Genomic DNA, 16,673 nt, shown 5'->3' with positions numbered 1-16,673 from the left:
AGTGGAAGGAGTTGAGTCAGTAATCCGACCTGCCCCTGAAAAAAAGCCTTTTTCACCTCTTTGCACTGAGACATAATCTCTGGTGTGTTCATTCCCTTACATTTAGATTAATTATAAAACATTGTCACCAGAATATTAAAGTAATGTTTAATACACAGAAGGGAATAAGGTATTCTGGAAAATGCATAATTTCTCTATGATGATTTTGCAAGTTGCGTGCAATATGATCTTTTGATTGCCAGCTATAGAAATATTGTGACTAAGCTTTCACTAGCTTTTTATTTTTGCAACCATCCTGTCATAGCACTTTGAAAACTGTAAGCTTGGCCCATCAAAAAAAAAAAAAAAAAAAAAACCAAGGGTGCCCATGCTAGAGAGTTCTCTCCGCTTGGTTCCTAAAGTGTGTGGTGAAAGGGGAGGGTTTGCAGTGTACAGGGGCAACTTTCGCTTCACCGGTGCTAACATAGTTGGAGGGAGTGAGGGAGTGACCCCCACCCTCTCTATGAGCCCGACACCACACACACACACACACACACACACACACACACACACACACACACACACACACGCTCTCCGTGTCCCTGGAAGGTGTCAACGTTCCTAACTGGAAATCTTAAGTCCTCTCGCTTGCTTCAGATCTTACAAGCTCTACTGCAGCCACACACCCAGAAGGCAAGGTCTGAACCAACATAGAGCCACAGCAAGTGGAATATTCCTTGCCGGCAGTGGCTGAAATGGGACCGACACTCCTCAGGGGGACTGCTCCTGGGGACTGGATACCTCAGCCATCTCCCTCTAGGTCACTGGGCTCCACGTCCTTGGCTGTGTTGGTTAACAACCAACTATGGTTACCAGCGGAGGACTCCTGTCCTTCGAGGTCTCACTTCTGGTCTCTGCAGGTGAAACTTTTCCACTTCATCATATTTTTTTTAAATAATAATGATAGCAGGAGGAACATTCCAGCCTCCACTCCCTCACGTGAGCCCTCACCAAGCACGTCAGTGTCCCCATTCCTCTGTCACACCACCCAGAATGCTGGTAGAATTCTTTGAGCTTTTTAAAGCAGGAATGAATTTTTAAATATGTGTTCTATTTATCCGTGCCACCTAACGGCAATACACCCAACACCTGTCATCTTGTTTCCGTTCTCTTCAAGGCTTCCTAAGCCTTTCTGACCCCCACCCTCTGCTCTTCAAAAATATACTGGATGCATATATGAAAAACTAAGCCCTCTCACCCCAAAAAGCTCAGAGTCTGGAGGCTTAATTACCTCTCCATTTGCAGCACAGAGGCCCCTTGGGTCAGAATTAAATGTGATTTCCAGTAGGAGACAGGATAGGTTTACTCCGCTCCTGCCCATCCCACATCTGTTCTGTAGACACAATGACTCCTTAGGCCTGGAAAGGATAAACCAAGCCTCTCTAGCCCAGCTTTGTCGCCTTGACGTTTAACTCCAGAAGAAGACGGGTGGGAGCCCAGAGCGAATACAATTTCTGAAGATAAGACTCTAGAAACCTGGGCATGATGAATATCAAAGATCAAAGCCCAATAATGTCCTTGAGATCATCATAGTCGTTACAGACAAGGGGTGCTTTCCTGTCTGGCTGTGTGTGGACAGGCGGCACACACAAGATATGAATATGCATATGCTGTAAACAGGTGTATACATAAGGAATTAGAGGCGAAACTGTACATATGTACATGCTTCCTGTACAGACACTGTAATTCTGACTCCCAGGGAAAATGGAAAGAGTGATTATATGCAAACTATTACATTAAACAGTTGTTTGGACCCTTGGGTTTCCTAACCAAGAATACATGATTTTCAGTGATTATCATTTTGCTGGGGTGCCAACATGGAAGAGGGGATACCTAGCTAGAGAAGGAAGTTTTGTCCTCTGCTCCAAAGGCTGCATCTCACAGAGGCCTTACTTTCCTCCCTGTCCCCCATCAAGGTCTGTAGGGAACACAACTTTTTCAGTTATACTTTATTTCAGTGGGAGGGGAGATATAGGCCATACTGGTAATATCAAAATGTTTTCACACCTCAGGGGAATGTTTCCATGTGTGTTGAACCCTTTGGGAATCTCCTGGCCATTCACTTAGCATGTATTTACACCCTGACGATCCTCCTGAAGGGTGGGTCCAGGGCTGGGGCTTGTGGCTATGAACAGGTCACAGGAGTGGGAAGGGGGTTCCGGAAGAAACTCAAGAGTGAAAGGGAGAATTTGAAACCCAGTGCCAAAAATTATTCTTTATGTGCCTGAAATGTCCTGATTTATGACACCAGACAGCCATAGACCAGTCTTGCTTCCAGGAGGAACAGATAGGCAGGGGACATGAGGCATGGAAGGATACCAGATTATACAACTTCAAAACAAAAATACAAAGGTCTCTGTTTTTGAAATGTAAACTCCAAGAGAGTGAAGCCCCAGCCTGCTCAGCCTTATTTTATACAGAGAACATTACTCTGATTCTGGATAAACATGCTTGCTCTCTTCTAATTCATGCCTTCATTATGAAATTCATGTAATTTTGTGGCCAAATGACAATAAAATCATATTATTACAGGATATAGCATGTATCAACAAGCATGCTGCAAAGAAAAAAGCAACATAATATAACTTTTACAAGTAGTCAAGAGAATTAAAAAATGTGTAACTCTTCCCCCCTGAAAAGGAAAATCCCTGGAGCCTACTCTTGTACCTTTCTGTTCTTTTTCGAGTTGAGTTTATCATTGTGCTTGAGACGATGGTAAAGTACTAAATGCTTCGTGAGACATGATGTTTTCCCTTTGTATTATAAACATGGTCCATCTCTAGGAACTAACTGACCTGCTTGAGCCTCAAGGTCTTCATCTTTAGGCTCTTCGTTGGGTGGGCTTCTAGCAGCAGTCAACATATAAGGAAGACCTTTTGTGGGCTTCCACAGACAGTCTGGAACGGTTCTAGACTAAGGCAAGGGGGGGATTTAGATATACCATTGAACAATGGGGTCATTGTCTGCTTGAATGTGATGAAGATGACTACATAATTTGACCCAAATACTATACTCATAGCAGAGCCCTTCCTCTAGGAAATTACCAGCACTTTCAAGGATCACTTCCTACCGGTCTCTTGGTCTCCTTCGCGTTCACTGTCAATCCATTCCATATCCTGCCACACTCTTCTTAAAACTTTTCTATGGACATGATTTTGAAAACCTTTTTACTGACTATAATACAACCCCCTTAAGCCTATCATTAAGGGTGCTCCATAAAATGGCTCCAAATTAGTTTCCAACCTTACTTTCCATGATTTTCATAGACAACCCTTCTCTTCCTGCCTTACTGGTCTAGCCATTGCCCTCCAAGCACCACAGCGCTGCCTTGAATTGGTTTGCCTCGTCCTTTCCCTTTACCATCTAAATCCCAGCCTGCTTTTGATGACCAACTAAAAGCCCAACATCTTTGTGGGTCCCAGAGACATTATCTTCCTTCATATGCCTACAGTTCATGTCTCTCACTTCTGAATTAATCATATTGCACCTTTTAATTGTTTTTTGTTTTGGGTTTTTTTTTAAATAAACTTATTTATTTATTTTATTTATTTATTTATTTATTTTTGGCTGTGTTGGGTCTTCGTTGCTGCACGCGGTCTTTCTCTAGTTGCGGTGAGCAGGGGCTACTCTTCATTGCGGTGCACGGGCTTCTCATTACAGTGGCTTCTCTTGTTGTGGAGTATGGGCTCTAGGCGCACGGGCTTCAGTAGTTGTGGCACGTGGGCTCAGCAGTTGTGGCTCGTGGGCTCTAGGGCGCAGGCTCATTATTTCTGGCACACGGGCTTTGTTGTTCCACGGCATGTGTTCCCGGACCAGGGTTCAACCCTGTGTCCCCTGCATTGGCAGGCAGATATTTAACCACTGCGCCACCAGGAAAGTCCCTGAACCTTTTAATTGTTAATTATCTGCTTGTATGTTTATAGTCTTTATCCCCTGCATTAGGACCAATCATAATCCTTTTGAAAACAGGAGTGGGGTCTTATAGTTTTTATAGTTGCCCAAAGTACATAAAACACCACATTGCACATTGTAGGTGAAGAAAACAAACTTAGCTTATGTTGACGTTCTGAGAAAGATCACAGGACTGCACATAGAGAAGTAAAGATTTCTTTGTCATGTTCCTTTTATATTGAATTAGAGGCAGGTAATCAGTTACAGATCAGCTCAGAGGGTTGAATACATGGACTTATCCCCTGTATAGGTCACGTACATTTGATCAAGGTGCAAGAATTTTGTTTCTATTACTAATATCCTTCTAAATTATTTGCTGTTATTTTTTTCTCAATAAGACTGGGCCAGATGAAGAAACAACGTATACTTATCTCCACCGTCTGAAAACAACTTTTAAGTGTGCATCCTACTGATAAGGTATAAAGAATAACATTCCCATTCATTTGGGAGCTCTGAAGCCCCTTGCCTGGGACTGCTGTCTAGGCTGGCAAAGTGAATTATATATTAGCATTTTAAAAGGCCCACTGTTCTCACCACATCAGCTTAACTAAGACTAGTTATTTAGGAAGATTCTAATTAATTTAATTCTCCACTTGTGGCCATTTCTGACGGGCAGTGACTGTGTCTTTGACCTCTTTGCATCCCTTCCCCAGCACTTAGCTCTGTAGGTTGCTTATAGCAGGGACTTAATAAATATTTGTTGATTGAACAAATGAATGAGGCTTACTGCAGATTCACAAGTGAATTCCTCAGATACGCCTCACAAAATCAAACTGGTCCTCCCAGCTCCAAAGACAGACAGAAATGCAAGCACCGTGGGAAATACTGACACTGGCCTTGCTCAGTAGTTAACAGAACCAGAACCCATTAAGCAAAGCCACTTTGAGTATGCTTTCTAATCAGTTTAATTAGCACTGTTGTCATTTTTTTCATATGACACCCCCCAACTTTGGCATACATATGGTGACAACACTGTAAAATGAGATCCTGGAGGTCAGTAGGTGGAGGATAAGAGTGAAGATTCCTAAGTCATATCACAGTGGCAGGACCAATTGTACACCCTTGGACAGGTCACTTTAGTCTCTCTAAGCTTCAGTAAAATGGAAATAATGATCGTACCTACCCCACACGATGATAATGAAGAAGAAATAAGAACTTGAATGGAAAAGTCTTATTGTTGTACCTAGCACATAATAAATTCTCAATAAACATTAGCTGATATTATTATTTCTACTTTAACCTATATTTTGCTCTTTACCAAGCTCCAGACAGTCTGCCAGCTGAGGATGAGAAGAGTTAGGTTTTCAGTCAGAGGTCACAGTTTGGACATGGCCTGGCCCTCAATCCCCAGGCAGCAGAAGATGTGTGGTACTTAGCGACCCTTGGTGAGATGCACAAGGCCTGTGGGAGAGGGCTGTCCTCCAGTGTTACCCTCCAGCAGGGAGAGGGGTAGAGAGGGACCTCCAACCCTAAGGTGCATCAAAGTGATAAAATTCACCCTGACCATTGCAAATGCAACCATTTCCAAAATTGGGGCATTTTAAAAACATGATGACAGCTTTAGATTTCAAACAAAAATCACTGCAGCTTTTTTTTCTGTGACATAAACTTGTAAAGGAAATGGGTCTACTAACCTAAAGCAAAGGAAAAGCCACTGTTAAGATGGACCCCAACCCCACTTCCCCCCAGTCATCAAGACTGGTTGTCAGTACCCCCATCCTACGTAGAGTCCAGAGCCTTCGGATGGCTTGTACTGTGTGACTGTTCTGTGCTGCTCTTCGATAAGAGGTAGGAAGCAATGTGTGTCTTTTCCTTTTTCAGAGGGAGAAATGCGGCTTGAATGGGGTTAAGCACAGAGAGAGGACAACAGGTGGGTGAGCAAGACGAAGAAAAAGCCAGGATTACAACCCAGAGCCGTCAGCTCAGAGACCAGGCGCGTTCACCAGCCTGGACCAAAAACGTCAGGAGCCCATCCCTGGCCCATCAGCCTGTCAGAGGGAAAAGAACGTGTACTCTCAAAGAAGCCGAAAAATAAAAAGGACTCCACAAATAAGGCAAAGCAGCCACCAGCAAATCCACACAAAGGGGACCCCTTTAAAAGAAAATCTCTCGTGTTCCTGAGTTCCGAACTTTGGGCGAGTTTCCGAAGAGGAGTATTTGCATTTTCGTTTTTCCACTTAGTGTGGGGAAGCCAGCAACAGGTAAAAAGTCAGGCACTCTGAAATAGGGCATGAGCAACACTTCACAAATCTTAGCACCAAAGGGAGAAAATCTCCATGCACCTCTCCGTAGGTTTGCTTTCTGTGTGTCGGAGAAGAGGGAAAAATCAGCAGGGAAAAAAATCAGGCAAATTACTTCCTCTCAGACCATCCTCAACAGGGATATTTGATTTGCTGTGGCTCTCTTAGGCTTCCTGCTGCCCTGCTCCTATTTCAGGGATAACTTTGCCTGTGCAGGCTCGAAACAGCTGCTGCACACAGCAACTGCAGCGCTATCGGGCCCCGAAACATTCAAAGTCAACCCATGTCCATTCGAAGAAGTAAATGTGAATCAAAGGATGGTTGGCCAGAAAAGAAATGGCGGCAGAAGAGCTGAACAGAGCAGAATTTGTACATCTCTAAACAGAGCCAGGAACCCCTGACCAAAGGGGAAAATGACTAAGATTTCACCTCGTGCAGAAAAAGACTGTACAGCCTAAATAGCATAGTAAGTGGAATAATTCTCACAACCCAGAGTTGTATACCACTTCAGCCAATCTTCCCTTTAGTTCATTGTTATTTCACCATCTTTGAACTCAAAATTAAATACCCCTAGTAACAGGATTCAGGTCATGCTATTGGCTATTTGAATTCTCTAACAGGATGTGATGAGGGCTCGAAATGCAAATTAAGTGGGTGTTTCCCTTAAATCCTGCCTAGAGAATGGAACAGATTGTGAGATCTATTTAAGACATTTGAGATGAATTTGGTTTGGTGAGTAGCTCTTTTTTATGCCCTTTTAACTTTAAATGCTGTCTCCCAGCGATTCTTGATTCCTAAAATTCATTTCTACCATCAGAGGGGTGGATTAAAAGAGGAACCTTTCTAGGTAGTGACCTAAATGTGCCCTGTCATCAGGATGCCGCTTAGAAACCCTTGAAATATGGGACACGCTTACATATTCCCCACTAGGACTGGCACCAAAACAAGCTTTTGATTTCATTCTTAAGTTCTTCTGTAATGCACACTTTTTCTGCCATTCCTGCTTCTGAATTTAGTAGGTCACAAGGGAGAGATTCGCCGTTTGAGTTCCTTTGCACAGGAGCTGGAGGCTTGGGTTCCAATTCTGGCTCAGCCGCTAACTGTGTGGTTTCAAGCTTGGCTCTCACTTTTTTCAAGCTGTGTGATCTCAGGTCCTTCACTTAATCTTTGGGCCTCTGTTGCCCTGATCTGTAAAACGAATGATTGCTGTGGTTCCTTTCAAGTTTTAGTCTATTCTTGTCCTACCTAATTTCTAGAATCACTAGGAGAATTGATTCGATCATGTCTGTAAAAGTACTCTATAAACCTTAAGTGTTTCCTGGGAGCATTTTTTAAAATATAAAGCAAGGGGAAAAGTAATGGGATTTAACAATAGGTATTAATTTACACTAAGATAGGAAGGAAAAGAATGACTGCTTCTGGATTTTGCTGGAATTGAAACGTTCTTTAGCTTAATGTAACCCTGGAACAGTGCAAACTGAAAAGCGCTGTCTCTGCTAGGAAGTCAGAGAAAAGCAACATAACATTATTGTTTCCCTGTTGATTAAGAACTCAGGATGGATCCTGGAAGAAGGAGCGTGTGCTTGCAGAACACCTTTTTTCTGAACTTTCAACTGAATTCCATATTGACTTTACAACCAATATGCATATTCCTCAAATCTCTTCCCTCACACTACAACCAAAAAGGAGCCAAAGCTATGTGGCATGTAAGAAGAGAAACAGCACCTGCAAAATACTTCCATTCTGATCCTCTCTACCACTCCTTTCTGGGGACCCTACTTTATAAAATAAGAATGCTTCATAGGAATAAACATTAACACTGAGAAAAAATGTTAATAGGAATGATCATCTTCAACATTAACTTCACTGTCTAGCCCTCAGAAAAAGAAAATTATGTCAGCACACATAAAACTTGAAAGATATTTCTTACCACTTGATAGGTTTGGCTCTAATACAAATACTCTGGAAAACTCCAAACAAAAATGCCTAGGAGACATTCTACCGAGGTTTGGGGTGCTCAGTTAGACCTCAGTAGGATCCAAGTTTTCTCTCCTTCCCTAAGATTTTTCTTTACCACCAGTTCTGATACAATCATTTATTTCTCCAGCACCACCAGTATTCAAAAGGCCAGGTGCTGGGTGCTGTAGGAGCTACTGAGTCTCTGCCATCATGGACCCAGACAGCTAACAGATCTTTTTGTTTAGTGTGACAATCTGGACAGACCACAAAATTAATGTTCATAGACCAGGCGTGGGAGGGTAAGAACAATGTCCCCTATTTGGTCCCTACCCTCCCGAGAACCCGGAACTCTGTCCTCTAATCCGTGCTCGGTGCATGCTGGGCAGCCAATTAATCTCTCTGCAATTTGAAGTTTCACTCTCGGCAGAGGGCACAGTGAGGACCCCAATCAGATTTGTCAGTCCCTTCTGCTGCTTCCACCATTCACGGAGAAACATGACCTTGACATATCACACGGGGAGATGTCTTCCCAAATCATCAATCTTTCGTGGGTTTTCAAAAGTTCTAGCCCTCGCATAACACCATCATTTCATAATGAATTTTTATTTTCTTTCAGCTAAAAAGGATATAGGGGAAGTTATGTGGGGTTTGGGGTTTTTTTCATTTGCTTGTTTTAACGAGGGGTCTTTCTTCTCCAAAGGGGGGAAGAAGAAAAAGATATCCTTTACCCACTCCCCCATCCTCCCCCCAACCCTCCCCCTGCCAAGCCCACTTCTAGAGATATCCATTTATTTACAAACTGACTTCAAGAAGAAATAAGAGGTAGAGGTGGAAACACAGACTAGAAATGAAACTGTAGTGAACACCAGGGCTGAAGGTGTCCCAAAATCCAGGATTGTTTGTTCTGTTTCAGTCGGGTCTCCCTTTTGAAGCAGAGTCACTCTTTCTAGGTAATGGCAAGGAGCTTAGCATGTTCAGTGAGGATGCTGTCACAGAATCCCTAATAGCCTTAGGTTTCGGTAACACAGAGGCAGAGCATGGGACAGGAAATGTTCCTTTAAGAAATAACACTTGTCTGGAGGTCCCATCTCACCTAGATGAGAGGAACTCTCAAAAACTCATCCAGGCCACCTAGTTAATCAGGGTTATTTATTTGTCATGGAAAAGCCACTGGGGAAAGATGATGGCAAGAGGGGCTGCTTGCTCCAAACTCCCTCTGGCAGTGTGCACAGCTGTTGGTAGGAAGAGACACTTTTGTGTGCCTTACCAGTGGACATCCTTGATCTCTGTGTGTGAGCCATACATGTGTGTGTTTGTGAACGTGTATGGCTTGTGTGCTAACACGGGGAGAGACAATGCCCTTGACCAGTCACAGAGTTCAGTGGAATTCACTGGATGAGACAGCAGAACATCTGGCTTCTCTGCTCTCCTTCTCATTGACGTGGCCCTGGGCAAGCCGTTAACTTTGGTGAGGCTCAGTCTCCCCATCCACAGAGTGGAAGTCGTGAGATCTGTCCCAACGAGGATCAGATGAAATGAGGCACATGAAAGCACTGTATAACGTATAAGGCAGCACACATCTGTGAGGAGTCATTATTTATGATGAATAAGCAGGAAAGAATCCAGATGCCAATTATTTTTCTGTCTTCTCACTAGGCCAGGTAATCTAGCCAGAGGGTGAGTGGGTAAGATTTTCCCCACTTACGTTCACAGCCAATATGTAAATCTATAATACACAGGTGTCTGAGTTCTATTATTTATAAACCTATTTTAATATGCTATATTGTTTCTAGCTCTCTTCTGGATCTCCAGGCAATAGAAAACACCAAACTTAGAAAAGTTATTTGCAAATTAACTGGGCCAGAAGGAATTTTTATCACTCGTTTGTAGACCTAACATTTGTGTCACTAATTTCTAGGCAACGGGGCACTATTACGATTACAATAGCGTGTTCTGATATGGACCTCTTTCCTCCTATCATTTTTTTCCCCTTATAAACCTGCCCCAAATTTCCTGATGTGGGTATTACAGAAGTTTTATGTTTGTTTGTTTGTCTGCATTAAGATATATTTGCTGAAGTTTGGGGAGCCTAAAGTTAGAATATTTAATAAACAACTACTGATTTTCATCACCTTCTTTGGGATTTACCACTAATCCAGGGACATTAGCTTTCTTGAGCTAAATTAAAAGACAAATTCAAATCCTGCATGGTAGCCACCAAAAGCATATATTTGAAAAACAGAATTCAGCATGCCATATTATGCATTATTTAATGGTATGCAAATTATGTCAGACAGTTAGGAAAACCACACTTTAGCGTTAATAAACAGCAACACTACTACTACATTAATTATGATATTGCTATGATTTATTCCCAAGTTTTGCATTTTGATTCTCCTTGAAAATTTATGCCATCTGATAAGCAGTAACCTATTTCCCCTCCTACGCGTCCTACCCATTCCTCAAATCTGTTCCTCCTTCCCACCCGATGGGTGTCTGCAAAAACGGGTACAGAAATACAGTCTTAAGCGGCTGCATTGTCTTATAAGCATTAATAATTAAAGAACAAGCAAACACCACCTAAAGCTCCAACATTTATTGTGTCAATGTTAAGCACACTTTTTAAAAGACAACATAGAATGTATAGAAACAAGGGGTCTGGGGGACTCATGCTCATTTCCACAATACGGGGAATTAGGTTGGCTGGTCTCAGAAGGGCCAGGACGGCACTCAGGACAGCGATGGTCCATGGGCCCTCAATATGGGACTGATTCACTGTTCCAATGTGGGTTTGTTTTTTTGTTTTTACTTTTTATTAAAAAATATAAATAAAATGGCACTGCAGGCCCGGGCAGGAAGGACACTGCAGGACTCTGTCTTCGCACAACGGCTTCTTGGAGGCTACTGTCAGAAAACATCACAAACTAGCAGGATGACAGACCACGCAGATGTCGGCTGGGCGGCACGCGTCCACCCCGCCCCTGGGGGTTCAAATTTTCTCAGAACTTAAGGGCTCTCGAGCTTCCATCCGAAAACTGCCACACATCTTGAGCTCTCTGGGTACTACGCCGAACGGGGGTGTGTGAAGAACCTAGAAAGAGGTTGGAGAGAGAGGAGGGGGAAAAAAAAAGTACAGGTGTGACTTGGCCCAGTCATTTTCTGTTCTCTAACTAGCTTTTTAAAATTATAACTTAAATCAAGCACAGGTTGAGCCACCGGCATCTTAAACATGATTTCAAACTCAATCTCCCCCACCTCCCCCAAATCTCTGACCTCTGAGTGCCTTCCCCATGCCTCCCTCCCCGCCTTCCCCCAAAGGACCCGGACACCCTCCCCGATCATAGGACAGTCCTAATAAGCTGGGGACACACCTGGAAGGAAACACTTTCCCTTATGACTGAGAAAACTGAGTAGGAAACAGTCCTTTGGTTGAGGAGAACAGGGGAAGGAGGAGGGAGGGGGACATTTCCTTAAAATAATAATAAAATTATAAAGAAACAAAAAACTCAAAATTGATGTAAAAGCAGCACAACGAAAACATGAAATGTCATCAAGTTCAACGTCAAAGCAGCCAACGATTTACAAGAGGCGAACAAATCTCTGAAGAGGAAACCAGAACTCAAAATAGTTGCTCCCAAATGGCACCAAAAACTGCCTGTAGTTTCTTTCAAACATGCAGTTTTCTTTTCTTTTTTTTCTTTTTTGTAAGGGGACAAGGCAGTGGTGAAGGGAAGAAGGGAGTGGTTATTTTCCTCCAGGGTTCCTCCCTTGCTTTGTACATTGACTCGAAGCAGCAGAACTGGGAGTCCGGATGTGCCGAGGAAGAGGGCTACGACTGTGGCATTCCAGGCCTCGTTGCCATGGCGACCCGAAGCAGGGGCCTGGGGCCTCCTCTCCCCTGACTTGGCGCCGCAGGAGGCCCAGGGTCTGGAGCTCAGCTGCTTTCTCGAATCCCCCCACCCTGAGCAGTGGAGACCTGGGCTGAGGGGCCTGCTGTGTCCAGGTGGGCTCTTGGGAATTCCATTCCCAGCCCAGCCCTAAGTCACTGTCGTCGAGGCCCCTTTCGCTGATACCCGCCCCCCCCATCAAACCCCTTTGTCAGACCTGCTACCAATATTTAAAATCCTAACAGACAAAGTATAGCTAGCATGGGCATGTACCACATCCATTGTTATTTAAAAGCACAGCCCCCCCTATGGGTTTGGGGGTCCTACTTTAAAGGATAGACTTTGGGGAAATGGCTTAATTTGCCTTTTCTGCCATCTCATAAAGACCTGATAAATGCTCCCTTTATCACTTTACAGAAAGGGAAAACAGTATTTGGATCAACCATTGAGTTGCCTTCAGCCAAGTTTAGGTTCTTGAGTACAATGGACCCACGTGAACTGTATCGGTCTCCTTTCCCATGTGAAAGGGAGGAATTGATCGCATCCCATGATCATGAATGACACTGGGAAATAGAGAGAGAGAGAGAAATAGGCCCATCCCCTTAAAGGCTGATTCACTGGCCATGTGTTTTACTAAATGAAACAGCGGGCTAATGGGATAACAAGATGACAGCAAGCAAAAGAACAGACCCACCAACCCATGTCTACAATTTGTAGCAAAGCAACCCTGGAATAAATGTACATAATCCCAGCTCCATCTATGTGTTCTGATGTCCATGGCTCTAAAAATGGGTTCATTTATTGTTAATTGGGAAAGCTGCAGGGCCTTAGGAGACACTTAGGAAAATTTGCTAAGTGGCTAATGCCTTTTAAAAGTTAACAGTCTTTTATAAAACACTTTTCCAAGCAGGTTTAAAGAACACTGCTAATCCCATCCTCATACCAGCAAAAGTCTCACAATTTTTTTTTTTTTTTAAATGGGAAGTAGTCTGAAAAAAAGAGCATAGGATGTGTACATTCTTGAACACACCAGGCCCAGGGACAATGGAGTAACAGAATCATAATGAAGAACACACGACTACAACACAGTCATAAGAAATCATGTTTGTGTGTATGGAGCCGGGGAGGGGTTTAAAAAACGAAAACACTGTTATTTCCTCCCTCACTCTCTGAGAGTAAAGTGTTTGAAGCAGGACAGAATGGGGCCTGAGGCTTCTCAACTCCTTTCCAGGAAGGCCTGAAATATCCCAGTACCTTTTAACAAACTTTTAGTGTCTGTGAATAAACCAGCTCATTTCCTTATTTCTCCAAATGAAATGATATCTAGCTCCCGCCGCCACTTCCTTTCAAGTCCTCACTTCAAGCATTGTGAATATATACAGTATGAACTTATTGCATATACAAAAATGGTATTTAAATAAACAGTTCTATCACAGAATGCCCTGGGAAAAGCTCAGCTACTTCACACTTCCTGCCATTGCTGGTACAAACGAAGACCCAAGCGTTCACCTCACTTCTTAGCAACCTTTAAAATATGTTCGTCTCACTCTTTTTGTAGGTCCTAAGCAGAGAGAGGAGAGTTACTGGTTTCAGGATGAAGGTAGTACATGTGCTGGAGAGTGTCTGGGTTAAAATCTGTGAGAAATAGTATTTACTGTATTCCTGTTTATTAAATTGTTCTCAAAATGAAGATAAAAAGGAACATGTTAAGCTTTAGGAGTTCAAGTATGTAGAGAACATTGCATTCAACACATCAGGGGTGTCACATAAACTTAAGTTGAGAATTTTGAAATGTGTTCATGTCCTTAGCAGTTCCTCGTTTTAAAGCTTTATCATGACTTCACCCTACTGTTGGAAATGTTTTTTGTTATTTTATATTAAGATTTTTAATTTTAGGGTTCCAGATACAAGATGTCATTTATAAGTTATATTCTTGTTGCCTAGGTTTTCAGGCTTCTATTGTTCACGCAGCTTCAGAAATAATATTTTATAAGAGGGCTTCAATAAGTCAGGAGACTGAGAACCCTGAAGAACCTGTCTCCCAATAAATTTATTTAACTTTGGGACCATGTAAATCAAACATAATCTGTGATTTATCACCAGATGTTTGCACCCTCCCCATTCCCCATTTAAGAAATTTGAGCATACAAGCATACAGTATCCACCATTAATTCTGTCTGTCAGGATGCAAAACCTAATTACACTAAGAGCATCATATACTGAGAAATTTAAATGAATACTGTATATAAAACTTGCACAGCCGTACTCAGAGCGCCTAATAAAAGAGTAATAGGAATACACAGCGGTTTTATGGACATTTAATATGGTGGAGCAAAGTCACCATGTCTGAAACTTGCATGGCACTTGAAGAATATTTCTATCTGTCTTGAACAGCATTCTGGATTCACTTGTGAAGTTAAACTCATCTAAAACACATATATCACCCCTCACTTCACTGCCAATTATCAAGTTCTGCAAGTACCCCCTCATTCCATCCCAGCTCCTGTACCATTTATGCTCTCCCAAATCATCTCTTAACCAGATTCCTCTCTGCCTCCACTCTCTGCTTCCCACCCAAACAGACTTTTAAAAAATACACTTACTTTCTCTATATTTTAGAAAGATAAAACAATTCTTGCCTCAGATAAAAGGCATTCTGTGAAAAGGCCACCTCACAAGGCACCAGGGCATAAGAACTGAGCAACAGAAATGCTACCACAAGACAACAGAACGGTTTTTGTTTTGTTTTTTACAAAAAGAAGAACAATGTCGTATCCATTCATCTACACTGGGAACAGGGAGACAGTGTCACAGAGGTATGTGTTTAATAAAGCAAATAGATGCTGCAACATGCAGTATTTGTAAAACTGACAACACAGATTTCTAAGTAGGGGTTTTTAAAACAGACCTAACTTGCTTTTCAAAGACGTTGCTTCATTTTATAAATCTGTTGGTTGGCCAAAAGATAATTGAAGGGTATTCCCACCCTCATTTGCTATCAACCAGGAAGACCCTATAAAAACAGCTACAACATCTGTCCCAACTAGGGTCCCTAGGATCTCAGAATCACAAAGCAAACCACCATATATCTCAGGAAATTAGTGGCTGATTCCACAGGTTTGGCCAAAGTTGGCTAAACTCCTAGTTACTGCTTGCTTGCTTACTTGCTTTCTTTTTTTTCCCCCCTCTCTCTTTTACCTGATGCTTTTGTTTCTGGATTTTTAGATTTGAGGGGTGGGATTATTTTTGGTATGAGGAAAGACTCTTATGTGGAAACAAAAGAGCTGATTAAAAAAAAAAAACAACTTTTTTACATTATGTTCTAAGATAGGGCATGATGGGAGAATAGAAAAGAACTTTTAGACAACAAGAACACAAAAAAAATCCAAAGGGAATAAAGGTTTAAGATGCTATTATCAGGAAGTTTTTCATTTATATCTGAGTGGATTACTGCTAAGAGATGGAGGGGAAGTTTTTAACATCATACTGAAAACACTTTCCATTTCTCGAAAATTATTCTAGAATTATAAAGTCTAAACTATTTCCATGGCTTGAGATATGTCTATTTTAATATAGTAAGTATTTTATGTTCCTTTAGGGTATAATACACGCATCAAAATGCCCATAGAAATAATCTTGAAAAAGACTGACTGGCCTTCTCTTAAAACCTGTTATTTTCTTGAAAGTAATTTACAGAGTGTGTCAAATGAGGACACAAGAAGCTTACATTGTGTACTTTAATTTTTTTATTTTTTTCAATAAAGGGACAAAATGGGTGTATGAACAGGTTAATGCAGACAACTGCCAAAAAAACACAGACAGTGGTTTTTCCAATAGAACTTAACAAAGACCAGAAACAAATACAATAAAAAGCCAGGTTGTAATGACCTTTGGTCATCCAAATAAAAAAAAAATAAAAACAAAGAAAAATAAAAGATCAAATTAAGTGCCTCTGTTTTGAACAGGGCACATAAGCAATAATAAATAGTGACTCCCATAGTAAAAGATAAAATTTCAAGTTACGACAAACAGCTTTCATTACAGGAATAGAAAAGGCCAATAACAAAATATTCTGCATTGCCATTTACAAAAAAGTATTGACTAAAGCGGGCTTTCTCTTTAATATGCTTTGCATATGAAATTCTTTCCAATCTAAATATAAAGCACCATTTAGTTTTTGGCAATGAAAAAAACTGCAAAACATTGGTTTTTTTTTTTTTTTCCTTTTTTTTTTCTTTCTTTCTTTTACTGCATATGAAGGTAAGATGCTGGAATGTAGGGTGATAGAAGGAAAGGGACAAAAAGCACACTACATAACAAACCAACGTTATTAGCTTGCAGTACTGCATACAGCATGGCAGCAGGAAAAAGGAACAAAAAAGGATATGTACAACCCCTATGACAGCCATCCGTGTGACATTCTAGCAGGCTCCCCCAAACCGCCATTATATGGCTTCTCATCTGTACAATGTCACACTTTTTTCTCTTTTTTTTTTTTGAAGCATACAAATAATTTGCACTATATTATCCTGCCAAATTAAAAAAATATACTGTGGCAGCCTGTCTTTTTTTTTTCCACTACCAAAAAAGGTACATT

The 16,673-nt window shown here is 41.7% G+C and overlaps 1 protein-coding gene across 6 annotated transcripts in view; it reads right to left on the bottom strand.

Annotated features, from left to right (window-relative positions):
* Positions 1-10,616: 10,616 nt before the first annotated feature.
* BCL11A (BCL11 transcription factor A) overlaps positions 10,617-16,673 on the bottom strand; it is a gene marked incomplete at its 3' end in the record, with an annotated part of 97,962 nt that continues 91,905 nt past the window's right edge. For all 6 annotated transcript variants that reach the window (XM_079941565.1, XM_079941568.1, XM_079941570.1 and 3 more), the window contains one exon: positions 10,617-11,280. In XM_079941565.1, coding sequence (XP_079797691.1) covers positions 11,179-11,280 — 102 coding nt within the window. The remainder of the gene's footprint in view (positions 11,281-16,673) is intronic.

Source organism: Stenella coeruleoalba, assembly GCF_951394435.1.
Source record: "Stenella coeruleoalba genome assembly, chromosome: 13".
NCBI classification, from domain to species: Eukaryota; Metazoa; Chordata; class Mammalia; order Artiodactyla; family Delphinidae; genus Stenella; species Stenella coeruleoalba.
This window is presented reverse-complemented; position numbering and strand designations above follow the sequence as displayed.